General features: G+C 37.6%; 1 protein-coding gene across 7 annotated transcripts; it reads right to left on the bottom strand.

Moving 5' to 3' along the window:
* ccdc136 (coiled-coil domain containing 136) lies at positions 1-27,506 on the bottom strand. Of its 7 annotated transcripts, none has more exons than XM_031897706.1 (10): positions 27,228-27,506; positions 24,704-24,799; positions 21,050-21,241; positions 20,157-20,231; positions 18,498-18,812; positions 16,164-16,281; positions 13,944-14,205; positions 12,333-12,467; positions 9,344-9,452; positions 1-4,841 (listed from the first exon to the last, which is right to left on the bottom strand). In XM_031897706.1, exons 1-9 carry the CDS (start codon positions 27,274-27,276, stop codon positions 9,354-9,356), a joined length of 1,341 nt encoding a protein of 446 aa, XP_031753566.1. In that variant the 5' UTR covers positions 27,277-27,506; the 3' UTR covers positions 1-4,841; positions 9,344-9,353.
* Positions 27,507-27,960: the final 454 nt, after the last annotated feature.

The following is a 27,960-nucleotide window of genomic DNA, read 5'->3' as shown; positions in this document are numbered from 1 at the left end:
TCTGTTACTGAATTATTTTATTTACTCCAGAAAGACAAGTCACCAAGCAAAATACACAATTGGTAGATCTTTACAGACAAACTGATCTTCTGGATGCAGAGGAAATAAATGCAGTTTTATTAGCATGTTTATTATACACAAACATTTCTTAACGCTGTTATTTGAAAAGCAAAAGATAAAGCAGAACTATGTGTCACATTTAGACAAACTTGCAGCAGATATGACACAGGAAAGATCTGTCATACATTAAGCACCAGTCCATTACCCAGCATCAAAACAATTTTTTATTGGTACTTGCTTGTATAAATAGGTACTTCCTTTTTGTCTCAGTTAGCCTATGATTAAGTGCTCACTTAGCATAAAATGCATAAGACAATAGAGATGTATTTACATGTTTTGGGGTTTTTTTTATGACCCACATTTTTTGACTGCCCAATGCCATTTTTGTGTTGTTTTATATGGGTCTCTGCTTCCCCTGTTATGAGTTTGGGGCTGGTGCTCCTGGGCCACGTCTTATATTTAATATTCCCTGTAAAATTTGTTTCTTGTCTACTTTCAACACTGTGCAATGCTTATTATTGTATTTTGAGGATGTAAATGAGCATATTTAAAATCTAATTAGGTGGACAAAAGATTTAGTGCTGCAATAATTTCAAGCACCTTACTATACACTATCATAGGTCTATAATTTTTTATATCCTGCCACCATCAGTTATAACATAAAAGGTCTGTTTTTTTATAGATGGTAGATTGGGAATAAAGTAAGTGAGATATTTAAGGTTTATGGGTAGGTTTCACAACTAAGCTCCAAAGATTTCCTATAAAAATATAATAGTCTATATACTACATTGTATATTGGGCATTCAGCTGATATTTCTAGTCTAGATCTGTTTATCAGAACAGTTTTCAATGAATCCAAAAGGCTATGGAAAGAGTTTATAATTGCTACATAAAATGGCTGATATTATTATTACTGCTTTCCCAGAAAAAAAGTGGTTGGAGTTATAATAATAATTATACAATTTCCATATCTAGATCCGTCCAGCCATTGTTGTGCCTTGCCATGTCTACAAATGAATTTGTCTCTTTGGAAAGGAATTGGGGCTATCTGCAATAACACCAAAGCCAAGGAGCACTGGGTGGTACACTTCAAGCTGGGTTATGGACTGGAAATATGCTGGAAAAAAATATACATAACATTGCAGATCAGCAGTATTAGCTCTGTTGATATGGCTCACATTAGTCTCCTGTAGTTAATACCATATTCTTCACTTATTGTAACTTTCCTTCGAAAACCTTCAAAAACAGTTTTTCAGAAATTACAAATACTGTATATCTCCGAAACATACATTATACGCACATATATATACATAAACTTTATCAAAACCCAACTGATAAAATAGAAGTATACCATTTACCATGTTTTTATTACTTACATTTTACATTTATATTTAAGAAAGTTTAGCAAAATGTGGGATTTTTGCTCAGTGAAATATAAAAGACATGAAAGTCATTGATCACTAAGTGCTGTATTGACTATGCAAAGGATGGATGTATTTGGAAAGCCTATCAAAACTGTAACTCTACAATAAAGCACCAATCAGCAATTTTATATACACTACTTTGTAATGGATAAAAGTTGCTATTGTCTGAAACTATGCCTGAGACATCTAAAACTTATCTTTTAGTTAAAGGATTTTCTTCTACTTACTCAGTTTTGCTTTGGATCACAAAGAGCAGAATTTGGTGGTTTCTAAGAATTCTGGTGCTCTCAGTTTCCTTTTACACTGAAAGATTTCCAAATCATCAAATACTATGCGTATTACTATTATTTATTCTTTCAGCATCAAATACAGCACCTGCTTGGTTTCCCTCAATTGACTCAAAAAAGTTATCCATTTTCTGCAATAGAATTGATCAAAGGGACTCCAGATACAAGACAATATGTATAATAACTAATGCATGTGAAGTTGCTGGTAATAAAAAAGAAGTCTCACACAGAACCTCACACAGTATGTAAGGAATATAACTTGGCAAAGATCAGAACTTTATAGATTGACAGTACAACTACACTGTTTGTAATGATATAACAAAGCACCAGAATTTATTTGCTTAGGAGACAAGTGTTAAAAGGGTTTGCACCATTCTGCTCTGGATATTTTGGGAATTAAATATCCAGATTTTAAATATTATAAAAAGAAGCACCAGTTCTAAACTGTTACCTGCTGATATTAATTGTGGGGGATCAGTCTGTAACTCTTAAGGACCTCACCATGTACCACAAAAGTCTGGGCCATGATTTTGTAAACTGCCCAAACAATGTAAGAATAGAAAAAAATTAAAGGTGTGGTCCAGCTTATCAACTACACAGGATCTGCAATATAATGCATACATAGTAAATAATAATATTATATACAATACAAATAAATCAGTCAAAAAAATCACCAAGATTTTAAATACGCAATAATTCATTGAAAGCAAGGTAATATCCCAACAGAATTCATTATTTAAGAGTTCGCTTAAAAGTGAGCTCCTATAACCTAACAACTATTTTTCTTAGTTGTGCTCTTATTGTTATCGTATTAATGAGAATAAAATGTATGATTCAGTACATGTTCTCATATTCTACCATTGTGTACCTACAATATACCTGAACAAGAAGTAAGCAATGTCAGAACCTCATTAATGCAGTGGATAGTGGATATTATGGTTTGGGAGAATTACCCTGTTTATGGATAGCCTACCCAACCAGATGTCTGATGTGATGGCTTAATATCCAGGCTTTTTGCCTGCAAGGATGTCACTGAAACATAAAGGAGAATTGCTGCACACAGAAAAGGATTTATAGAGGATGAATATTACAAGTTAAATTAAAGAATGGTTTTGCTACTATATAGATATTTTTTAAGCAGCTCACTTCCTGTTGATCATGTAATATAGCAATTAATGTAATAAAGTAGTAATTGTGCCATATTTTCTTGTAGCAGAAAAGTAGCTGGCAAGTTCCAGGGATGCAGCAGCAGACCGAGGATGGCCCCTGGCAAGTTTAAGCCAAAGGTTAATAGGTAAGATAACAATACACATGCAAAGTTCAGGCCAGTTTATACAGTACCATGGTGTTACAATACAATCACATTAAAACTGGAGCTAGTAACTTCATTATTATTTTATTCTAATAGGACAACAATGTTTGACAAAGTGAGGAAAATGGTTGTGTTCAAGTCAATTAGAATGAAACATTTCCACTGAAGTTTTATAAACAGGCAAAACTGGAAAACTGTGGTCTGTTCAATTTTTTCCAGCTTCACCCTTTATTAATAGATATAAGTTTCTTTATATTATGTTATTTAAAGTATCACATTTTGCTTTAGCATCACTATTTAAAAAGGGATGTGCAGACCTTTTAGTTGGTTTTACTCTGTATTCAGGCAGTAAAAATACTTTCACTAATTTATTTCTCGTTCTTTCTAATGTGGGTTTATACTAGGTGTTTTTAAGAATGGAATGGTTTATATCACTGTTAAATAAATAAGAAAAATACAATTTCCCTCAGATAAATATGTGAATGTGTTAGTCTTATAATTTAAGATATTATATAGAATTTGGCTAGATACTCATTAATATTGCATTCATAAATATTAGCTTAAGCAGAGTTGTACGATATTCTTGTACGTATATGCTTGCAATGTTATGCATTTAAAAAATGCAGGGAAGGGAAATAAAAATATCTTGCACAAGTGTAAGGAGAAGGGAGGGCCCGCTAAGAACTTTTTGCCATGGCAATGGTATTAAAATATACACTTCAGCCTCCTATATTTGTGTTTTTAAAGAGCAATTTTTTGAACAATTATGAGTCTTTGTTTCCAAAGCATAAAGGCTAAAGTCTAAATTGAGCAAGGACTCAAAATATATTGTAATGAGGGGTATTAGAAAAGAAAGGCTTTAACCAAAGCTTTACTACGTTTTTTTGGGCAGGACCCTCTTTAACTCTTGTATAGGTTACTGGCTGCTTTGTATGTAAATCTGTTCAATGAATACACCCATTCATTGTACAGAGCCGTAGAATGTGTTCGTGCTTTAGAAATATGTGTAGTTGTTTATAATAATAACAGTGGGTTTTTAGGTAGGATAAGCAAAAATTGCATTTAGAATCCTTCACTGGGACAGGATTCAACAAGCACAAAAGCAGATCAACTGCACTTTGATTACATTCTAAAAGAACAAAAATACACCACTACTTTACCTGCAAAAATGTACATAGAAAAAAGTGATCTTTCTGCAAATAAATATATCACCCCTCCCAGAATTATAAACAGACACATAAAATCCTTTAAATCTACAAACTACAAGTTAAATATGTATTTGCTCATATGGCAATAATGTCTCAAAATACAATAACGAATTCCATGCTTACATACAGACAATGAATGGTGAGTAGTAAGCAAAACCTGTACAAGTACACTGAGCGCATGACCAACACCTCAGTGTTTCTTTTAACGTTTACGAGCAAAGCCAGATACAAGAGTTGCACATTTATACAGCCTATGGCTGGAAACAAATTTAGGTTGCAGATGTCCAGGGTTAGGGTTTCCCCTTCGAAAACCTTCACCGAAAAAAATCTGTTTCAATAAATAGTTTAAAAAAAATATTCATGCAGCCTGAAAAGTAATTATCATCTTATGGCATTGAATCAGCTCCCTAATATAAGGTCCCAAAGACAGCTCCAAGCTTCTGATTCCATAGACTGATGTTTCACTTAGTCCATGATTGTGTCACCCTGTCTTGGTAAGCACCTGCCGATGTCAAGTTACCGACTGTACATGCAGTCTGGACCTTAAGAACTGGGCATTAAAAATTCAAAGTTTAGCACCTCTTAATTGAGACACACAACATTCACAGATATTGGCACATCTTGCACGGTATAGGACCAATGGATTAGAGCTTTATAGCAATAGAATGTAGCAGACATATAGATGACGAGCCTGCTACTTCTACAACTGGAAAAAGAAAGCAAAACAGTCTGACGGTTTGAAGACAGGACAGATAAGGTGCACCATGCCTAAACACTCTACAATGGTGCTGAGAGAGGATACAGCTCCCACCCCTCAGGTTCTTGCAACTCTATTAGCCAGTGAGGATTTATAGAGTTCCAAAATGCAACACCATAAAGTCTATGCTCATGGTACTATATCTAATTACATACATTTTGTTTGTATTTTCCTTAGATCTGCCACAATGTATCAATGTATCTTGCTTGTTGTGTACTGTACTGTCTTATGTAATATAATGTTGGTGCAATGGGTTTCATTGTGGAGCAAATGTTTTTATAATGAAGTACATAAAGGCAGTCTGCAGTGTTAAATGATGTAGAATTGGGGTACTGTGGGGTGCTGTCCTCAGTCAGGCCCTCTCCTCAGGCTGGGACACAGTAACACAACAGCTGCAGCCACTGCCAGGAGCAGAAGAGGATTCCATAGAGCAGCCTGAGAGAGAAAGATAGAACATACAACAGTGACATACTGCCTGCATTACTGCTATTTATATGATTCTACAAAGCTAAAGAGCTCATCAAGATGTAAGCATAGTGCTCTGTTCCCAGTGTTTCCTGAATAACTAAGAAACCTAAGGGCACAAAATTTGAGATTAATATCATAGTGGTTATTGACAACACATACTCTGTGATACATGTCCAAAAGGGCTGTGCCATCTGATTCAAGTCTCAAAGAGATATATCAACTAAGTATTTTGTGCTATATCTGCGAAGGTAAAACTGTACACATTAAGGGTGAAGACACACAGAGCTACTTGAAGCAGCTACTTGTCATGGCTGCATAAATAGACAATGCTGATAATTTGCTAATAACTGTGTGTGTTTTACCAGAGGCAATTCTCAGTATTTTCTATGGCAGGGTATTTTCTGGCATTTAGCAGCGTGACAAGTAGCTGCTACTAAGTAGCTCTGTGTGTCTTCCCCCTTAAGGATGGAGTATGTTAAACAACTTGACAATATTATAACAGTCGTGTGTATATTTGGTGTACAAATACATTTAAGCATTTCGCAAATGATAGATTACATATTTGTAATATACCAACAGGTATGCTACTCATTAAATGAAAGGGTACACTCTGGCTTCAGTATGTAGGGAGTATTTTTTCTGAAACAGACAATTGACTCAAATGTAGACTCTAAACAGAATTTTTCTTCTCATTCTCATAATTACATTCTCTTTTATATTCCATCAAATTAACTCCCTTGCTCATGTTTTCCTTTCACTATTCAATTTATATCCTTCTGTTTTTCCTCCATTTTTTCTTCCACGCCTTATCTGAATTTTGTCTTCTTAGCTCCTCCAATAGAGTGCCAATCCAAATTTCTTCCCTAAGGCTTCAAGCTTTGAATTAGTTTTGACACAAAGGCTTACACCCCCAGTGTATGAAACTAGACAGCAGCCTGTACCAGCCAATATTGGGGAAGCACTGTGCTTATAAGGTATATTACCTGTGACTGAGCTTAATGCAAAGAAAGGACGTGTCACTGATTCATTTTTTAATGCTTTTAGTCTGGCTTCTCTGCTAGGTTACAAGGCAATGGGAAATAATAGAAGGAGGTTGAGAGAAGTAGAGAGTAAAAGGAGAACTGTGTAGCAGAAGAGAGAGCAATGCAGAGTATAGTAATGAGAGAGCAAAGTAAAAGAATCTGAATAAAAGACCATAGGGCTCATTTACTATAGGGGGGGCAAAACACCACAAGAAGCCCCCATTGCACAAAACACTGTTATGTAAGCAATAGCCAAATATTTAGAAGGAGCCATATAGCATGATAATATGAAGAATGGGTCAATATAGAGAGGTAAAAAGGGATTACTACATAATTCAATTAGTAGTTGTTAATTAGTTAACTTATTTGTACACCTTAAGGGCTCTGGCACACGGGGAGATTAGTCGCCACGACAAATCTCCCTGTTTGCCGGCGACTAATCTCCCCGAAATGCCATTCCATCCCGAAATCGCGGAAATTTCCTTGAGAGGAAACTTCCGCCATGTATGCCATCCCACCAGCGATTTACATTTTCGCTGGTGGGATGGCATTTCGGGGAGATTAGTCGCCCGCGAACAGGGAGATTTGTCGCGGGCAGCTAATCTCCCCGTGTGCCAGAGCCCTTAATGTGAAAAAACAATGCAAATGTTAACATATAACTTTGCTAAACTAACAACAACATGATATACCGTTAAAATCTAGTTTTAAAATAAATATTAATAGTCTTTAAAAACAAATTTACTTATTCTTAGGGGCTGATTCATCAAAGTATGAGTTCGAATCCCGAAATGGATAAAATTCGGATTAGATATGATAATTTCCGATGATCGCAAATGTCATGAAAATGCTTACAAAAACATTGTATTAGTCACGATAATATCGTATTGGCGATCCGAAAGTCACAAAATTTTCGTATCCGAACGATCGTAAACAGCTGGAAAACCTTTCTGACTTTGATTCTTCTTTGCATGTTTTTGGAAGCCTCCCATAGGACTCAATGGCACTCTGCAGCTCCAACTTGGCCCAAGGAAAGTCTCCCATAGGACTCAATGGCACTCTGCAGCTCCAACTTGGCCCAAGGAAAGCCTCCCATAGGACTCAATGGCACTCTGCAGCTCCAACTTGGCCCAAGGAAAGCCACAATACCAAAGCTTGAATGAATCCAAAACTTTCGTACTTGTTGCAAAAATACGATTTTGTCACATAATTTTTGACGCACAGTACGAAAAAGTTGCGCGAATTAGCAAAAAAAACAGCAACGAAAACTTAAAAAATAAATTAAAAATATGCAATTTTTTTGTATTAGGAAGCAATCATACTTTGATAAATGGGCCCTTTAGTCTTAAAGGGGACCTGTCACCCTAAGAAATAACTCCAAATTATTTTCTATATTGTTAGTTGAGCAAAATAAACTTAATATATACTTAATCTATATAAATAATATAAATCTTGTTTCCTTCCGTCTTGGAATTACTCAATCAAAACAAGCAGGCAGGCACCATTTTGTCGGCACTGTTATGAAGGCAAGCTTTGTATCATGCCAAAATCTTGTTTATGTGCCAGAATGGGGGACCAAATTCCCAGGCACTGGCTACACAGTTAGATGAGGAAGAGGGAGGGGAAAAGTGAGATGTGCAGTGACATATAGGTAGTGCTGAATGGAAAGTTAAAGTTATTGTCTGCCCCGCCTCTATGCCTAAGGCATAGAGATGGGGCAGGCAATATATGATTGATAGCTGGGATTTGTAAATGCCTTTATAATGGGTTTGGATGTGTTAATATAAAAATGAATTTGGTTTTCATGTTTAATTTGAAAAGGACTTTTATTATACAGCTTTTTATGTCTGGGTGACAGGTCCTCTTTAAAAAGAAATATTTATAAAACAGAATGGCCAGGATATTCTACATCTGAAACCACAGCTATAAAGGGTTGGCAGATATATAGGAGAAGAAAGTTATGGGGAACAGAACGTGAATAGTGTAAACTATGTTACCAAAACTAAAAACACCCAGGTATATACCAAACTGTTAGAAGAGTCAGAAGACTCCAAAATGACCACAAATCACTATCACAGACTTGAATGGAATAAGTTGGACAAAACAAGGAAACAAGATACATTTACCATAGCAATTATACTAGAACCCTGGGAAAACATGAAGCAAACAAGAGGTCTTCATAAAATAACACTGACCACCATATGTAATTAAAGGCAGTAAGTTTGCCCAGGAGCAGTAACCAATAGCAACCAATAAGATCATTGCTTTTACACAGGTGACCAGTAAATGCTTGCTGATTGGTTTCTATGGGCTACTGCTCCTGATCAACCTTAGTGCCTTTTATTACATAACTCTCTAAGAACCATACAGTATGTATGTTGCAGTGTTGCATTTTGCTTAAACATCCCATGGTGGTTGCTACTAATTTTCTTAAGATTTGTTATACATCACTTCACATGACCCTATTCCACCAGAAACTAAAAGACAGCACACACAATTTGCCCAAAATCTGACCATGTGTAATTGCTCTTAAGCAAATTCCAACCAATTACTGTAAGAATACAACACAATAGCTACACATAAATAACAAAATAGTTCTGTATTATTTAGGGAAATTACATATCTTAATTGGAAAGAAGGAATAGAAGTAAAAGGACAAGAAGAATACAATAAGAATACAAGGAAGGAACATACAGTACAGCAATGGAAGACATACATAGCATCAGGCATGAAAGCAGAGGAAGCAGACACTCCTTGCCGTGCAAAGCAATACGTGCAGGGCACAAGGAGTCACAAGGATACTAGTACCTGATGTGCACTAGGACGTCTCAGCCCACCAGCACCAGAGCATCCCCACTACAATAATAAGTCCTAGGAGGGGAAGGGAAAGAACAGGAGGGTCAGATCCACAGGGGGCCTGAGAGAGAAATTAGGAGAAGGAAAATAACAGAATGGGGTAAACATAGTGGAGGAGGAATAGTTAAAGAAAAAAGTAAGGAGAGAATAGATGGTCCACAGATTGTTTTGTTTTTAAGGTGATTGTAAGATGGTGAACATTAAAATTATTAAGAATGCATAACAGCAAAGAAATTAGTAATGACAAGAAAGTGAGAAAAAAGTACCCCATATAAAATGTGAATGCCAGCAAAATAAAGGAATAGCAATAACAAGCAACAACAAAATTTGCATAATACAAAAAAAGAATAGTGTTAAAGTAGGAACAAAATGGAGATTGCAAGAATTAGCAGAAAAAGAAAATGGGTTGAAATAGGACGCATAGCAATTACCATGAAAGATAACATAATATATATGATTGAGGGTGATGTAAGCAAAACGGTTATTGATGTTTTAATGGATCAAGACCAATAGATTAGAAATTATTTCCATGAAAAAAGTAATAAATACATAGAAAAAGTGGGAAATTGAAAAAGTGATATGGATTATACAAATTAAATGGACAATAAATTTATATGATTTAAAAATACAAAAATAAAAAGTGTCAAAGTTAAGTCAAATTAGATAATATAGTATTTATAGGGGCAGGAACGGAGGATAAAAGAGGGAATATATTTACATGTATTTTCAGGAGTAATTATACGGGGTAGAATTGGGCATGTAAAGGAATTTAGAAAATTAAAAAAGTAAATATAAGGGTCAGAAAAAAAGTAGAAAAGGACATAAAAGGTAAAAGTAGGCATGGCAAGGCCATTGAGGTTAGGAGACATGAGTGAGATTTCATAATTTTTAAAAGGAGATATAAAGGGAATGGAAGTATTTATAGAATCATACAGACATCGGTAGATTTAGGGATGTGCATAAGATTTATGTATTTACAGAAGTAGGGATGTAAAAGTTGTTCAACATGGGTAAGCATTCACATGCATGATTGATTTATAAGGAGAAAATGTTGATAGAAGAATAAATAACAAGTAAAATAAAAGCAGCAGAGATCGAGGAACCAGTTACATGGTACATGGTAGAGGAAAATACATAGGTGCAAAATGCAATTAGGATGGTTAGAATGTGTGGAAAATAAACCAAAAAGAAAGACAATAAGCATGAAGGAAAAACATGTATGGAAAAAGTAAAAGCAGGAGTGAAAAAGAGGGAGAAGAAAAAGAAATACATTGGTTATGTAGGAGTCATCAGGAAGGTAACTGTTCTCAGTTTTATCATCCAATCAAATTCTAGAATCACTTAATTAAATATATGGAAACCTGGCTTGCTTCTTAAATTAAGGTCACAGATGGGGAAATGTATTGATTTCTGTTTTTTCAAACAGCTACGCTCTAATTCCACATTACTCTGCAATATATACTACTTACTAGTGATCACATCAATTGAAAAGGCACTCCTGTGTATAAAAGAAGAAATTGTTCCACCCAACATCAAGCAGGTGGTTAAAAACATACTGCAAGTGTGAGTGTAAAAGTGCATTAATGCAATCTGCATTGCTAGTGAGGGTTATTTGGGAAGGCATTACTTTGCCTCACTTCACTGCATCATTCTATAATGTAATTAAAATGTTTATAATGTTGGCCATAGTTTCAGGTACATAAAATATTTCTGTTCCATATCCCCTTTTCAGAGGAATGCATCTAGGCAAAAACTGAATTATCTAACCTTTTTCTTGGCTGTCATAATGTAAATCCTATAACCACAAAGTGGGTGGGAACAGGGCTTTAATGTGGCCATATCGTTATAACTATACAAAGGGAATAACCAATGATCAATAATTTGATGTTCTTTTATTGACATTTAACATATTTGATTTTTTAAAATTTAAAGTGTAAAAATTTTAACATTAAATATAAAAAATCTGCTTGTATTTCTTAATAATGTTTCAATTTATCTGTAGCAGAGAAATTAGGTAAGGGCAACAGTAACTATTAGGCTTTCACATATAAGGATCAGTATACTGTATGTGAACTGTCTTGCTATGAAATAGAAGCATAATGTGAAACTGCAACAAATCTCAGTGCAACAATACAGCACTGGCCAATATTACATTTGGGCATTAACCCATTGCTGCACGTCAGGTCAGGATTGATTTGATATGCTTCCCATTTGCTAGGGGTCTGCAAGTAGGCATCTCTGTTATACAATCAAGAATCAGGAGATTCCACCTGAATTCCCTTTCATGCAGTTTCCTTTGGGAGTTTTATAGTGATTGTTTTGGTACATTCAAAGAGATACTGTCTTTTAACCATTTGTGTGCTGGAACGGACTGGGTCGCCGGGAAAAAACCCGGTGGGACCCGACAGCCCAGACCGGACCCTTGCCGGCACCCCCCCGGCTGGCGGTGTTCCTCCCCTGATTTATATGTACTGTGTGTATATATATATATATATATACAGTATATGTGCAATTTCACTACAGTATTTTTGCACAGTCAACTATTTGTGTGCTGGGACACTGAAAACTCTATCTTCATCTTTTTCTCAAAATCTGACGTATAGTATTTGTGTTCTCTCTCTGTAGCCTTTGGTGCTGATCATTGTTATCTGAAAACACCAGTCACACAACCAGCACACATGGCAAGTGGCATGTGAGCAATATATTACACATAATATTTTTATCCTTGTGCACATGCAAAAAAAACACATGGTACATACCCTTTCCCCCATGCATGAATCAGCCATGTGACAGCAGAGAACAGAATTCAGGGCAGGTAAAGAGGGGACATTGAACAGGCTGCATATAAATATATGGGTATGCAACCTGCTACTGCAGTTAGAATGTTGCAGTTTATCATGTGACAAAGCAGAAAGGGTACATGCAGCAGTGCTGGTTTCACCTGTAAGCCACTGTCCTTCAATCTGTGAATCTCCTCTCTGCACAGCCTCAGCTCCTCCTGTAACTTGTCTTGCTCCTCTTGACTTAATCGATGTCGCATCTGCAGTTCCTCAATTTCAGACAAGAGTCCCTCACACTGAAAGGCCAAATGGGAGGAAGAGCAGGTCAGATGGTAAGGCCACAGTACACATGGAGATGGACAGAATTACACTTAAATTATTAATGATTGCCATGGCATGATTGATTCAGACTGATTAGTTATTCTAATGATCTAACTCTTACAGATCATCCTTGAAATCAAAAGCGGATTTAATCAATATTAATACTGATCAAATCTACTTGAAAAAAATATAGAAATATGTCAGCATTGCCCAAAATATACTTTGGGGTTTGATCCCTCAGACTTAGGGGCTGATTTACTAAGACACGATTTCGAATCCGAAATTGGAAAAATTCCGATTGGAAACGAACATTTTGCGACTTTTTCGTATTTTTTGCGATTTTTTCGGCGTCTTTACGATTTTTGCGTAAAAACGCGAGTTTTTCGGCGTCTTTACGATTTTTGCGTAAAAACGCGAGTTTTTCGTAGCCATTACGAAAGTTGCGCAAAGTCGCGATTTTTTCATAGCGTTAACACTTGCGCGCAAAGTCGCGCCTTTTTCGTAGCGTTAAAACTTAAAAGGCGCGACGTTTCGCGCAAGTTTTAACGCTACGAAAAAATCGCGACTTTGCGCAACTTTCATAATGGCTACGAAAACCTCGCGTTTTTACGCAAAAATCGTAAAGACGCCGAAAAACTCGCGTTTTTACGCAAAAATCGTAAAGACGCCGAAAAACTCGCGTTTTTACACAAAAATCGTAAAGACGCCGAAAAATTCGCAAAATTACCGATCATTACGAAAAAAACGCAATCGGACGCATTCGGCCCGTTCGTGGGTTAGTAAATGTGCCCCTTACTGTTCTTTTCAGGGGTCTGAGATATTAAAATGGACAATGATGAACATCATTGACCAGATCAATCAAGTGGACCGATGAATGCTTTGCCTGAGGTTTATTTAAGGTCCTTGTTTCTACTGCAGTTTGTTTACTTTCAGCTCTGGTGTGTTCAGTCATCCTCTATCTACTGTCTAAATAAAGGTGTACCTAGTATGTCATGTTCAATGGAATCATGAATTGCCCTAAATCCCTGCTAAAAAAGCTATTATTTATATATGGGGTTTTAATGCAATAATTCACTAAAATATCCAGCAACTGTTTGCAACACAAGAGCTAACAAAATTCATGATGATTCATGTATAATATCTAAAAAAGTAAAAAGTCATTGATTGCACTTCACACATAGCAAACATGACAAAGAAGTATGAAGCATTTAACAGATACACAAAAGAAGCCCATCATCCTACAACCAGGACCAGTACCTATATGAAAAATGTGGGCCACTTGTAGTAGGGCATGTCTATTTCAACTACTTCTCAATGCTTGTTTGCCCTCAAGATAATAATACACAAGCTTAGAAAATCCCATTTTATGACAAACCCGAGCCTAATCTCTGTTCCAGACTTTCATACATCTATTCAGGTTAAGGCAGAGTAGAACAATAAGCTATGCTCACCTCACTCTGGGCAAGCTGCACTTTCTCTTCTGCACTCAGTAGCTGACTGTGCAGCTTCTGCCTTTCTTCTTCTTTGGTTAGTTTCTGCCTTTGTATGTTCTCCTCAGAGGCCAGACCCTCCTCTTCCTCCACAATACAAGGCAAGGGAATAGATTCTACTTGATCATATTGTGGAATTTTGTTTTCTGTCAGCTCTTCTATATCTTTCTCATGCTCTTGTGTTAAATTATTTACCACTTGCTCTGAATCAATATCCACATCCCTGAAGAAACAGAATTAAAAATAACAATGGGGTATTTTATTGCTAGAACAATCTTACAACATTATAAATCATACACTTACATATATAAAATGTATATACAGATACCTATACTAAACTAACTGTAGTTTTTTGTTAATTTCCCCAACTTTTTCGTACTTTTCAACAATTTGCACAACAAAATTGTATTTTTCACAACGAGTACGAAAGTTTCGCAGTTCATTCAAGCTTCAGTATCGTGACTTTCTTTTGGCCAGGTTGGAGCTGCAGAGTGCCATTGAGTCCTATGGAAAGCTTCCCAAATCATGCATTCAAGTTTAAAGTCAGAAAGAGTTTCGCGCCGTTTACGATCAGATTGTCAATACATATACGATCGTTTCAGTACGAAAATTTCAGAACTTTTGGATCTTAAGTACAAAATTTTCGTATTGAAAAGAAAAGACTTTTTGTGACATTTTCAATCATCAGAAATAATTGGATTTCATGATTCGTATTCATACCTTAGTGAATCGGCCCCTATGTGTATTACTCATATTATGCTATTTCTGCCAGTGCATAACCTTCGATTTGTCTCTCAATGTATTACGCACAAAACCATTCTGGCACAAATTAATAGTGTTGTAATTTGCAATATATTTAAGTATCTAATCCCGTATAACTCCTTTCAAATACTTTCCTATCACTAATGTCAAACTGACATTGCTACAGTTTTTAGGGTGAGAACGGAATCACTTTTTAAATATTGGCTCCACATTAACAATTTGCCAATCCCTCTGCACCATGCCAGACCTTAAAGAATCCTAAAAAATTTAGTAAAGGAATTTGGTAATCACAAAAAACTAATCTCTTATAGTACCCTGGGATGAATACCATATTGGACTGTTTTAGTTTTTTTTTAATTTTCTCCAATCATCCATGAATCAATAGTTATATTATTAGAATTGGGTCACTAGGGTCTATTTAAAAGGAAGCCTCAAATAGCTGGTTCCTCAGTTGTGTAGACAGTTAAAAAAAATAATAGTATTTCTAGTATCAGTATCTCTAAATTTTCCCTGCTCTTGTCAATCAGTTGACCTCCCTCTAATACTAAGGTCTCTTACAAGTACCTAAGGTTCTAAGAGACCTTAGGTACTCGTCACACTAAAAAAAAGTATGGTCTAGAGTGGAAGGTAGCAATTAGAAAGTACATGAGAAAGATGCAACGTATAATTCTTGTGTGTCAGACAACTAGATATCAATTATACATCAATTCAAAATAAATGGTGACAAATGTGAGTATGTAGCATCTTTCAAAATGTAATCCAAGGCAATAGGTAGAACATAGTCACTAAATAAGGTACTTGAAAGAAAGTAAGTTACAAGATAAATTGAACATATATCCACTTTTTTGAAAAGGACCTCTTAGTAAACATCAAGCCTCTGAATAAGATATGTGGACACTCAAAAGCACAAAAAAAAACAGTTCACATGTATTTGAAATGTACCTTGTTATTATCAACTTGTGCAGTGCTATGGTCTGCTTCGCCCGCCCCAACCAGCCCCAATCCCTTCCCCCTCCCCACCCCCGTATTCGAAAACAAGTGCACAATGCGCGCACACAGGGTGGCAGGTTTGCCGGGGCCGCTGAAGTGGGGAGATAGGGTCCGGAACTAGAGGTAGGTAAAAGAAGAGGTACCTGCCTGGTGCCCCCCCTCCCCATTGGTGTGCCCTAGGCAGGTGCCTCTTCTGCCTACCACTAGTTCCGGCCCTAAGCCTGTGTATGTGGTGCTTAGGACTGCCTGTCCAACCAATATCTGATTGAAAATTGGCCTAATATCTATTTGGAAGGTTAAAAAGTCCCATCAAGTGAGTCCACATTAGCTTATTTTAGTGCTTTTTGAAAAGGTGCATAGAGCCCTCTCTCAAACATTTTGGTATGATGCAGCCAAAGGTGGCAGCTGCCATCCTAAGAAAAACGTTACCTTGTAACCTCTTCCCCAAGCAGCAGCAGGTGACTCTTCAGCTTACTGTTGCTCTCCTGAAGGATGCTTCGCTCCATCTGCAGATGCTGGCACTGATCTCGCAAGAACTGCAACTCCCCTGTCCCCGGGGTCAGGAATAGATATTGACATATATGCAAAATAAAAATATTCAACAAAATAATAGCACTAAAACACATTGGACTCATTTTGTAATATTGCTCTTAACCAGTGGTTTAGTGCCTTCAGTTCAAGCCATGTTTGAGGTCCAAAATTTGGTCTAAACTCCCCTTCCCACTTAGCTCATAATACGTATTTATATATAAATACACTTTATTAGCCATTTAGCTATATTTACAAGAATATTGGGACACTAACTGAACTTCAGGCTTGTCTTCTAGAAGTTTAAGACACACAATAAACATTCCCCCCATAACTCTCCCTGCATGGCCTTTAGCCTGGGCCCAACTGGACTGCCTGGACTACTGTAACTCCCTATTAATTGGCCTTCCCCTCCAAAGACTGTCCCCTCTCCAGTCCATAATGCATACTGCTGCCAGGCTCATACACCTCTCCAACCGCTCCTCCTCGGCCATGCCACTCTGCCAATCCCTGCACTGGCTTCCCCTACCATCCAGGATAAAATTAAAACTAATGACTCTCACATTTAAAGCAGTTCATAATTCTGCCCCACCCTACATCTCTGAACTCATCTCTAGGTACCATCCAACCCGCTTTTTACGCTCCTCTACTGACCTGCTCCTCAACTCCTCTCTCATTCTCTCCTCAAACGCTCGCATTCAAGACTTTGCAAGGGCTCCCCCCCTTCTCTGGAATTCGCTCCCACAAACTATCAGACTTTCTCCCAATCTCTCTGCCTTCAAGAGATCTCTAAAAACGCATTTATTTAGGGAAGCTTACCCTAATCTAGTTTAGCAATACCCTGTGCCACACCTCTCACAACTCTGGTCACGCCCATTCCCACACCTTGTGTCTCAACCCTTTCTTCTTGTAGATTGTAAGCTCTTTTGGGCAGGGCCCTCTTCACCTCTTGTATCGGTTATTGATTGCTTTATATGTTACTCTGTATGTCCAGTGTATGAAACCCACTTATTGTACAGCGCTGCGGAATATGTTGGCGCTTTATAAATAAATGTTAATAATAATAATAAAATAATAACTGCCACTGCCACTGGGGTTCAGCATAGTTTGGGAACACTACCCTTAATAGCCCTACTATAATGAAAGTATTTGCATGGAAAATCTGATTGAACAATATATGAAAATAATATATACTTAATAATAATGTTTAAGTGTAAAAAAAATCTTACTATTCCTCATATTTTGGATACATATGCATTTTTCACTATTTTGTAAAGTTGGCCCATGGATTCTAGCTATCTTTTATTCTAAAATCTATATCTTTTATTATAAAATCAAAACATTACTGGATATTTGTTAAATCTATTTCAGAAATCGTTTTTATTTATTACAGTTGTTTAGTTGTGTATATATTTAAGTATTTATTTGTAAGAACCTCGTTTTTTTTTTCGGCCTCAAAGGAACAGTTTAGTGTAAACGTAAAACTGGTTACTGATAGGCAGTGCGAAAAAAAAATATTTCTAATATAGTTAGGCAAAAATCTATGTGAGAGCTGTAAAGAAGGAAATAGTGTTCTGGCTATTATGTTAGACATCCGCTCATTCCAGCCTTTATAGGTTACATTTGAGAACTCCTAGTGCATTTAGCTATGTGGAATGCATGGGTGATACAGAAGACTGGTCATGTTCAGTATGTGTATATGTGCTTTCAATAGTTTGGTTTTAGGAAAGAGCACATAACACTGCAAAAAAATCTTTGGTGGGGCCCCTGGCCCCCTCCTCCACCCGTACTTTGTTGTCCTTCAGCCTGCTCGCATATAGTTCCCTGCGCTCTCCTATCTAAAAGTGGGTGGGGATTTATATGCAAGCCGGCTGGAGGATTTGACAGAGCAGAAGGAAGAGGCGTCATGAGGAATAGAGGAAGCAGACCCTGTGGTCAGGGCCCCCCTGTGACCGCTAGGTCTGCTTCCTCTATTGTTATGCAACCATTAGTGTTGCTACATGTTTTGGGCATGTTGCTCACTAATAATGTAACCAGCAGGAATCAGATGTATTATGTGTTGATTGCCACAAGGTGGAGTCGAGGTGTTAGGAGCTTGCAGCACTACTAAAGACAAGAAGTTAAGTGCCACATGAAACTAGGAACTTTTTGTTGTGTGGATATTTAGATGGAGCAAACAATAAAAATAGAGCAATTTGAAACAAAGAAGTTTGAAATTATTCAAGTTATTTTTACCATGTAGTGTGCCTGAGGGCTGAACTACATGCCCAGTACAGCTTTTCATATTGATCTCTGCTCTCAGGGTGGTTATCTCCATCTCATACTCTTGTCGTGTCTCTTGCAATTCATGAAGTTCTGCACGTAGGCGGCACAGTTCCTCCTGCAAGGATGCAATGTCGCTCTCTCGCTCAGCTGCAGCCTCCTCTGCACTATGTCTCAGAGACATGATCTCCTCTTGTGCACAGCGCAATTCTTGAGATACTTCCAGCAGTTCACACTCTTTCTCTTGCTCCAAGCTGTCAACCTCCTCTTGTACAGAGCGGAGCTGGGCTGAAAGAATGTTAAACTGACTAAATAACAGAATCATTGTAAGACCTCTGCTCCATGCTGCTTTCAGCGTCCCGTTGGGCCAGTCCGACCCTAATATGCCTTGTTATCTAGAATGTTTGGGACCCGAGATTTTCTGGAAAAGGGATTTTTCATAATTTGAATTAACATACCATAAGGCTACAAAAAAAAAATTAAAAAAAAATAAACCCAGTAGGACTGTTTTTCATCAATATGAATTTTTACAGCCTGCTTACAATAAATGACAAGTTACTGTTTTATTATTATAGAGAATGGACATGGGGTAGGCAGGAGAGGCTCCTGCCTGGCGCCCCCCAATCTTTGTGCCCTAGGCACCTGCCCTGCCTACATGCTAAATGTTAGGCAGCCCTCAGTGATTGTTATCATGTACCTGATACCCTGGCCGGGCCCCTGTTAGCAGAAAACTGCAATGCCTGGGGTACTTCTCACAACTAGTGAGTGAAAAGCGAAACAAACAAAAAGTCGGCTTTTAAAATCTACTTCACATGCATAGACTCCGTGGTGCCTGGTAAGAAGTACCCTGGGCCAGTGCAGTTCTCTGACTGCTAACAGGAGCAGCAGTCCTGAGGGTCTGGTAAGTGGCCATAATCACTGGGGGGAGTCACTGAACGTTTCCTTCACTTTTAAGAGGCGAATTAAACACAAAGCAGAATCAGTTCCCCTTTATCTGAAAGTTACATTGATTTTTACTACACTGCAGCTAGAATATGCATTTGTTTTATATGCATGGATGCATGGAGGCAGAACAACCAAAGCCACTGAACTTTTAAAATAAGTAAATATCTAAAATCCAAACCTCTAATGTAAATTACAACACAGCAATTCTAAAGCTCGTGCAACAAATTATATGGTATTATTGTACCATCATTTTTTATGACATTTCACAGATAGTTTAGCAGAATAAAACCAGTGCCAGGCCATGCCCTAGGCATGTACTTCTTCTGCTTATCCCTAGTTCTGGTCCTGAAAGAAACTATTAGGGATTGTTATCATTCTACAGAAAAGCTATTACTGTATCTTTATGCCATGAATTTCACTTTACCAATCAGCTGCCATAGTGACAGAAAGATGTGCATTTCTTAGCACTAACTGTGTGTGACAGTTACAGACAGTCTAATCAGCATGCCAGGTGGCTTTGTATTTTTAGAGAAATTGCTGAATGTTATTAACAGGCCATTGTATAAGCCTTATTTAACTCTTTGGGTGACTGAGCACTCATTAGTATTTGCTTGGGGTCATCTCATGTGTCATTCTCTACACAAAAATCTGTCTCTTGATGAAATGATTGAAATCTTGTCTCTTTACCCTGCAGTCTCTGGATTTGTTTGGTGAAGATCTCTGCTTGTTGTGCACTTGCCAGTCTCTCCTCCTCCAAGATACCTGTGTATCAGAGTTAAAAAGTGATCAGTCAGAGTTTAATAAGAAAACCACAGATAAGAACACTTATTTTTGTAATCATGGTACTTTTCATTCCAGATTTTTGTGTTGACAAGCATCCATGTCACTACTTTGATTGGGCACCCAGCTAATCACAAGGTAAGATGCAAATGGAAAATCTATAAAGAACAGAATGTTGATTAAACAGCCACTATTACCCTTATATTGTCCAGCTGATATATGCTTAAAGGTGACCATACACTCTTAGTGGATGTTTCTAGCGATATGCCAACCTAAGGTCCCATCCATCGGGATGGAAGATAATCTGCCGAAATAATATATGATTAGCTGCAACTACCAACTACAAGTAATCATGTAATCATAGAATTTGAGCCTACTGTTGTCTTCTGTGGCCAGGAAGGACTACAATAAATATGGTTTACACAGGCTGGACTGCCATAAACACATTTAAAATGGGATTATGTAATATAAGGTGCAAGGTCTGCTAAATTTGTTATTAGTAGAGTAACTAGAGTGGACCGCCCACCCCCTTGCAATAAAAATCTTCAGAGGAGCCCAGTGCATAGTGATCCATACCCAGCACCCCATCCACCTACACCCCGCTGGCATCTTTTGCCTACCTAAGTATTCCTTCCCCTCTACTACTTGCGAGTTGGGAGGGAAGAATTTACAACTATAGGTTACCTATTTAAAAGCAAACATCTTATTTGTTGTTATAGGATTTTGCACATGGACAAACTGAGTGCCTTTTATTACATATGGGAAGTGCCTTTTGTTACTTTCAATTACTATGACATTACCTTGCATCTCCAAGAAGCTGTCTTCATGTTTTAGTGCCAGTTCTCTGGTTTCCTCTAGTTCTGTTAGCAACTGGATTATCTGGCTCCTTAAATCCCGGCTCTCCAGAATGATGCTTCCTGAACCAGCTTCTGACCCACTAGGTACATCCCCAGACTCAGACTCCAGGTCAGGAGGATCTTCATCTTCAGAATCTAAAAACAAACGATTCAACTTTCTGGACTACAGCTAAACAATAATAGTGTGTATATTTCTATACACAGGCCCATAATAGTGTGGCTTGTTCCAAATCATGTCATTTTAACTCACATCTTCAGCACTTCAATTCATCTAAGGGGTAAGTCATAAATCTACAGCCTTGAAATGATAGCTCACAATGCTACAACCTACATATAGGACTGTATTAAAAGCCTACCAGCAGGAAATGTCTTTGCTGGTACGTGACAAGGGGTGTACCCTGTTTTGAGAGAAAACTTTGATTAACTAAGGTTCAAGGGAAAATCTGAGTGTTCTGTGGTTTAATGTACCTGCAAATGAGATACGTCAAACTCAAATCTAAATATTTATGACTCTCTTAGGCAAAACTTTTCATTAATTTTAGTACAGGTATGGGATTCTTTTTCTTTTTGCAGAAAGCTACAAATCATAAGAAGGCAATCTCCAGTATTGCTATGCAACAATACATTGTTCACTAGTTTAATTTAATAAAATACCAAAAGGGTACATATTCAGCTGCTTTATTAGGTCAGTACATGCTCTTAGCCTTGCCTACCCTGACATTTTAATACAGAATTTGATTTAAAATTAGCCCTAAACTAACATAAGTGAAAAGTCACTCTATTTGTTAGAATATAATTATTCATATATACTACTATATTTAGACCAGTACATAGTATTCAGTCCTTATCATCCAATGCTAGCAGTATACGTTTTGGTACCAGATCTACTAGACCTTTACCTCCATGAGTACAGGGCCCCAGTAAAGTTGCAACCACTCTAGCACTGGTTCCTAAACGTAACCAAAGCACCACAACAGAGTATCATGTAGTCTGCCATTCCTAAACCTTCCTACAACCCAAGGAGCAGCACCAGAAATCCTAGATTTGATCTATATATGTTAGAATTCCTGAATTAGTCCCATCCACATCTACATCCAACTTCATGTTGTGTCCCTTGAGTCCAGTCATATTTTGCTTTTGGTAAATGCTTCCCTCCTTCATATATTTATATTTATTTATAAACTATACTATAGTTGGGGACCTTGACACACATACCTCTGGACATTTTAGCATGCTCCATCACATAAATGCAACACATTGCTAGATATTATTAATGTAGCTTAATGTCAGATACATCTTTCTTGCTAATTACTCATCAGTATTATGACTATATAGTGGGAGGAAATTCGTGTAGGTGTAACATTCTGTCAAACTTTAAAACAGTGCCAACTCTCAAGATAGTGCCACCCCCACTCTGCATAATCATATGTATGGTGTATTCCCTGATTGAACACTGCACTATCTATATTTTACTGTGGTTAAACCTGCTTTATATTTACATATGCATTTCTTAAATATTACATGGTGAGTAAGTCATCATATAGCCCCTACTGGCTGCTCTGAGTCCTAGTCCTTGTTTTTGATGAATAATACATTTGATTCTGCATTGCAGCAAAATGAACCCAAATAAAGGCCAGTGGGATCTTGGTCTGTTTATTTATGGCTGCCTTCAGTTTCCTACCTATAAATGGATTCAAGTTATGTGTGCTGTGAAAAGGCGTCTTCATAAAGTGAAGGAGATCAACACTTTTTAACAGGAAATATTCTCTAAAAGCAGAAACAGATAGCCCTGAATTAAAAGTATGACAGAGAAGCATTATGAATTGCAATATAATGTAGGTCATATCAAATGTTTTTCAGGAATTGCAAAGAAGTCTGTTGAAAATACTGCACTGAGAAACTAGATATTCCTAGCTCTGTCCTGGTTTTCTACTTTGCCATGCAGCCTCTAGCCTTTCATTTTGTTTTAGGCAACAAAAACATGCTGCAATAAAGCACCTTTGTCGTCTGTCATAGTGTACTGAAATGTGAATAGCCTAAATAAATACAGATGATTAAATTCAATACTGAGTGAATAACCCCATGCAGCCAATCAAATATCTGCTTTCCTTGTTCTGTCTGCATGTACAGTAGCTGTGAAAAGCAAATCACTGCTTGGTTGGTATCAGGGGCCCTGTAAGGACATGCTTCACCTCCCAGCTATAACACACATATCATGATTGTCTGTTCCCCCCTGCAGTATGCCATTGGGCGCTATAGGTTACTTACCAGGTGCAAATTAGCCCTATGCAGGTAAACCAGCCTAAATTAGAGGTGGCAGGGAGCAATTTTGGGCTTTAGTACATAATTTTTGTGAAACATGGCAGGTAAAATAGCTAAAAAATCACCCAGTAAGCCACAAACCCAAACTACTCTTGCAAAGTTTTTTTCTTAAAGTTGCTTGTGCTTCGTGGTACCATAGGTGCCTCTCCCTGGGCAGCATCTTGTTACTCCTGAAGAAGTAATATAACTGTTTAGAGGTAGACTGTTCATGCCTTTATTTTTATAAAGGGACAGTATACCCTTGACCTACATGAGTTCAATGAATAGGGCTTGTGCTTATTGTTTTAATTATGAAATATCTTTTCCAAGCACACTCAAAAAAGTCAGTAGCCCTCTGTATAATGAGCTTCTTCTTATCTCACAGCCTAAGGCTAATGTCCCACAGGGAGATTAGTCACCCGTGACAAATCTCTGCAACTGTGGGCAATTAATCTTCCCGAAAAGCCTTTCCACCGGCAATAAAGGGAATTGCCAGTGGAAAGGTCTACGCATTGCTTTGTTTTCCTGAAGTTGTGCAAAGTTGCCTGCAGGAGGACTTTGTCCAACTTCAGAAAAATGAAGCTATGTGTAGGCCTTTCCACTGGCGATTGCCTTTTTGGGGAGATTAGTCACCCAGAGCAGAGATTTATCGCAGGCGACTAATCTTCCTGTGGGGCATCAGCCTTACGGACAGCAGGAGTCAGATGGGGGAGTTGTTTATACAGACGGCCTCTTAGTGAGCTGGTTATCTGGTTTGATTGAGTTTATATGAACCTAAAGTAGAATGTGACTTTACTTTCAGTTTCAGACTTTGCCCTGTTTACTGCAAGAAATAACATGATAATAAATATTTCTTAATTAAAATCAAAGGCAAAAAGTATGTTCAACACAAGCCCAAGAGGAAATAGTGCATCTGCAATGTATAATATTCCTGCAGACATTGGCTACTGACTTACTGACCCTTGTATAAGTCCAAAAAGATCACTTTATTGAGTGAAAAAAAATCAGTGATGACTGATGTTGTATACAGCAAACAAACCCTATGTGATCTAGCACTTCAGCCTCCTAACAATCCAACTCCTGATGTTCTGCTTATGGCAAACTGTACTGTCTGCTTTTATAATGGTGAACAGTGTTGTCTAAATTAAAAATAACTGCAATAAGTGGTGTCTTTATGTAAATATGATCTCCCATACACAATGTAGCAAAACAACAATAAAACAACAAATTATACAAAGAAACAATCTTCAATTAAGTTAATGAATACATTTTTAGAAATAAGTAATTAGTACTTACACTCACCATTCAACAGTTCCCTGGCATAGGAATGGCTTCTTCCTGTGATTTGCTGAGGGATCCATCTACTGGTACCTCCAGAAACTGGACTTGATCCTTTATGAGAAAGGGTAAAACACAGTACAACAGTCAGCAACGCATGAAGTGGAAGCAGGGGGTAAGTTACTCTGTAAACAAATACACAATATTTGTCATATTACATCTAATTAGAGTAGGGTAGATCTCAGAGCTCAGTGCCAAAAACAGCCCAGTTTCTGTAATTATCAAGGGTTAAGGGAAGGTGGGTGACTTACAATAATAAGCAACTTTGGCATTCCAGCTGCAAATCTACAAAGCACCCCATCTCTGCTAGCTCAGATAATGAGGAATACCATGAATCCAGGATTTCTAAGTTTAAATTTGCCTGAATCCATGGAGGTAGATTTATCAACATTCGTATTTTAGTGGTTTTAGACTTTTGTGAAACCACAAATAAACTCATTTCTACAAAAACCATGAATGTCTAGTCATTTATTATGTAAATGTATGTAATGTGGAACAAAATGAAAACATGTACATGAAAACCACAATTTTTTTTGTGGTTTTTACACTTTCACCAGTAATCAAATAAAAATTGTTATAATATGTCCAGGACAGATCCCATAGACTTCTAAATGACCTCGACAGCTTTTAGATGGTGTAGTTTACATTTGCGTTTTTCACGGTTTTGAGGCATAATAAATGAATAAGAATAGAAAACAATAAACAACATAAATAAATCTTAATTGGAATATGCAAATTAGGGTTCCTATTTGACTTGATTGCCCATAAGCTTTAATTGTAGTAAAGTAGAACTATGTATTCTATCAGTTCTGGAGGTAAATTAAATGGCACCTATAATATACATATGTATGAGAGTCTACACATATGCAGTTTTAAATCACTGTCAAGGTTACTGCCAACCATAGCAACAAGATTAGCAAAGGATGACAAGATAGGGGTGGCTTCACTAGCTGCACTGTACAGAAGAGCAGGGATAGGGAGGCAGCAGAACTATTGTATCCTCATTGCCTTTTCCCCATACAGCAGGAATTCTTAACCTGTCAGTTCCCATGCTGTTTAGGGTACTCTCCTCCATGCAGAATTTTAAAAACTTCTGAACACAGAGGTGTAATTGCACCTCTAAATTGATAGGAATAACACAAGCCAGAATGTGGAATCATATAAGCACAGTGAGAGAAATACAGATAGAGATAATAGTATAGGCTTAAGAGGGTGGTGGAACGCATAACCTTGTAACAAATGTTCTCTGTTTACTTGTACATAATTTTAAGGGGCATATATATATTATATATAAAGAGCCTGAAAACAGAGTGAAAGTGACTGCTATTTTTCTATTTGATCACTAAGCCCCTCAAAACTCCTAGACAAATTACTAGAGAGCTGTGCAATTTCCCTCTGGTGAACTGTGTTGAACTCTATTTTCATATAAATATAACTCACAAGAGTGATCTTAGAGTACAGAGAGAGATAAAGTAAAAGCATTTCATGGCAAAAAGGAAAAGGTCACTTCATTAAAATGTACTTAGTTAGTACTGCTTATGGCTGCATCACTTGGACAAAACAATACCTTATTGCACTGTGAATGCAAGGTTACATTGGTGCTGACTTATTTACACTCATATTCCATTAGCAACTTTCTAATCTATAATGTATGTATAAATAAAATATATTTTATATATATATATATACATACATACATACACTGCAGTGGTAATGTTATGATCTAACTGTTGAAATTATTCTTTCTTAATTGACAATATAATGAGTTGCAACATCCTCTAGGAATTCTAATTCAGTTTACAAAAGTATATTGTCAGTAGAGAGAATGTAGCACTGAAAATAAATTCTTTTATCCCAATTTTTCCTTTCCACACATTAAAATCAATTCAAACAGAACTTTCCAGTTTATACAGTAAAACTAAACCACACAAGTTGAAGTTAGATCATCTGGCAAGAAAGCATAATTAAGTGGCACTGTAATGATTCTACATGCACAATTTGTTATTTATATTAGGTCTGGGAATTTTTTTTTTCACAGAGTGGTGCAGAGCCACTGGCACAGTCGCACCTTAAGCAGTGCCCAAATGCAATGGTCTGTACACTGTGGGAGCACACATGGGTTATATCAGGTTAGCATTACGTAATCATTACCGTAGTTACAGCCAGCTAGAATTCTTGGATAATTCAACTACTTATCGGCTAGATTTGCAGAGAAATAAAAGCAAGCAATGATTAGCAGTGCTATAGATAAGGTACAGATGGGAGAAGTAAGGACAAGTTAACATCACTGGGTTCAGGAACAGATGAGTAAGTGGCATTGTGCAATACTATAGAAGAAGAGGCTCAATGGTTATAATGACAGCATGGGCTCTGCTGCAGAGAGGTGAGAGATGAGATGTATTTCATGGAAAATATAAAGCCAAAGTGATGTGAATAGAAGAGACTGGTGAGGAGGGGAAGGGCTGAATGCAGTATAACTGACCTGCCATCTGCTGTGCTCTGCCTGCACCTTGACCATCCACATCCTCCATACTGCAGCTGTGCCACAGCCAGGCACGAACCCAAGAAGGGGGAGATGTACGCTGTGCCAGGCAATAGGATGCACCGCAGGAATATCACTGCTCTAGGGAGAACATAAGAGGCGGGGAGACTGGGAATAGCAGAGATTGGAGCAGGAGGTAGCAGCAAGAACAAATGGATACAGAGGATGATTAACCAGTAAATGACTGAGGGAATGGGTACTAGTGAGAGATATGCATAGCAATCAGTGAGAATAAGGGGCGGGGCTGGGAGTGCTCGAGGATGGCAGTGCAGGCATAGCTGAGGGGGGGGGGGAGGGGGGCCCTACTCACCCCAAGCCTTTAGCCCAGAACAGTGGAGGGCAGGTTTTACTGAAAATTGGGAGGGGTCTTGCTCCAGTGCCTGTTTTAGAACTAATCTCTCTTGTGTTTTGTGTTGCTGGCATTGCAGAACAATGGAAGCAGAACAAACCAGGGTAGCAGACTTCTATAAAAAAAGAAACTCATATTTTAGATAGGCAGCTTCTTGGGTGGACTCACAGGTGCCTATATGGAAACTAATACACATTTTCTTAAACCACAAGCTCACCAGTGGACACTTCCAAGATCCAACAGTGGAGCTGAGGGTAAAAGGTTTACCCTCCCTACTAACTGATCATCATGTTCCCATAGACTACACTGTGCTCTGGGTTATGA

The sequence above is a fragment of the Xenopus tropicalis genome, chromosome 3 (genome assembly GCF_000004195.4).
Source record: "Xenopus tropicalis strain Nigerian chromosome 3, UCB_Xtro_10.0, whole genome shotgun sequence".
Lineage (NCBI taxonomy): Eukaryota > Metazoa > Chordata > Amphibia > Anura > Pipidae > Xenopus > Xenopus tropicalis.
The sequence above is the reverse complement of the archived record's forward strand: the minus strand, read 5'-3'. Positions and strand labels throughout refer to the sequence as shown.

Bases quoted from the DNA above. Each gene is read 5' to 3' on its own strand.
- ccdc136 (XM_031897706.1), bottom strand. From the start codon at position 27,276: ATGGAGGATGTGGATGGTCAAGGTGCAGGCAGAGCACAGCAGATGGCA. The intron at 16,282-18,497 runs GTAAAAATAACT...CCCCGGGGACAG, and splicing joins GCCCTCAGGCACACTACATG to GGGAGTTGCAGTTCTTGCGA. The intron at 14,206-16,163 runs GTAACGTTTTTC...CTGTTTCTTCAG, and splicing joins CTTGGGGAAGAGGTTACAAG to GGATGTGGATATTGATTCAG.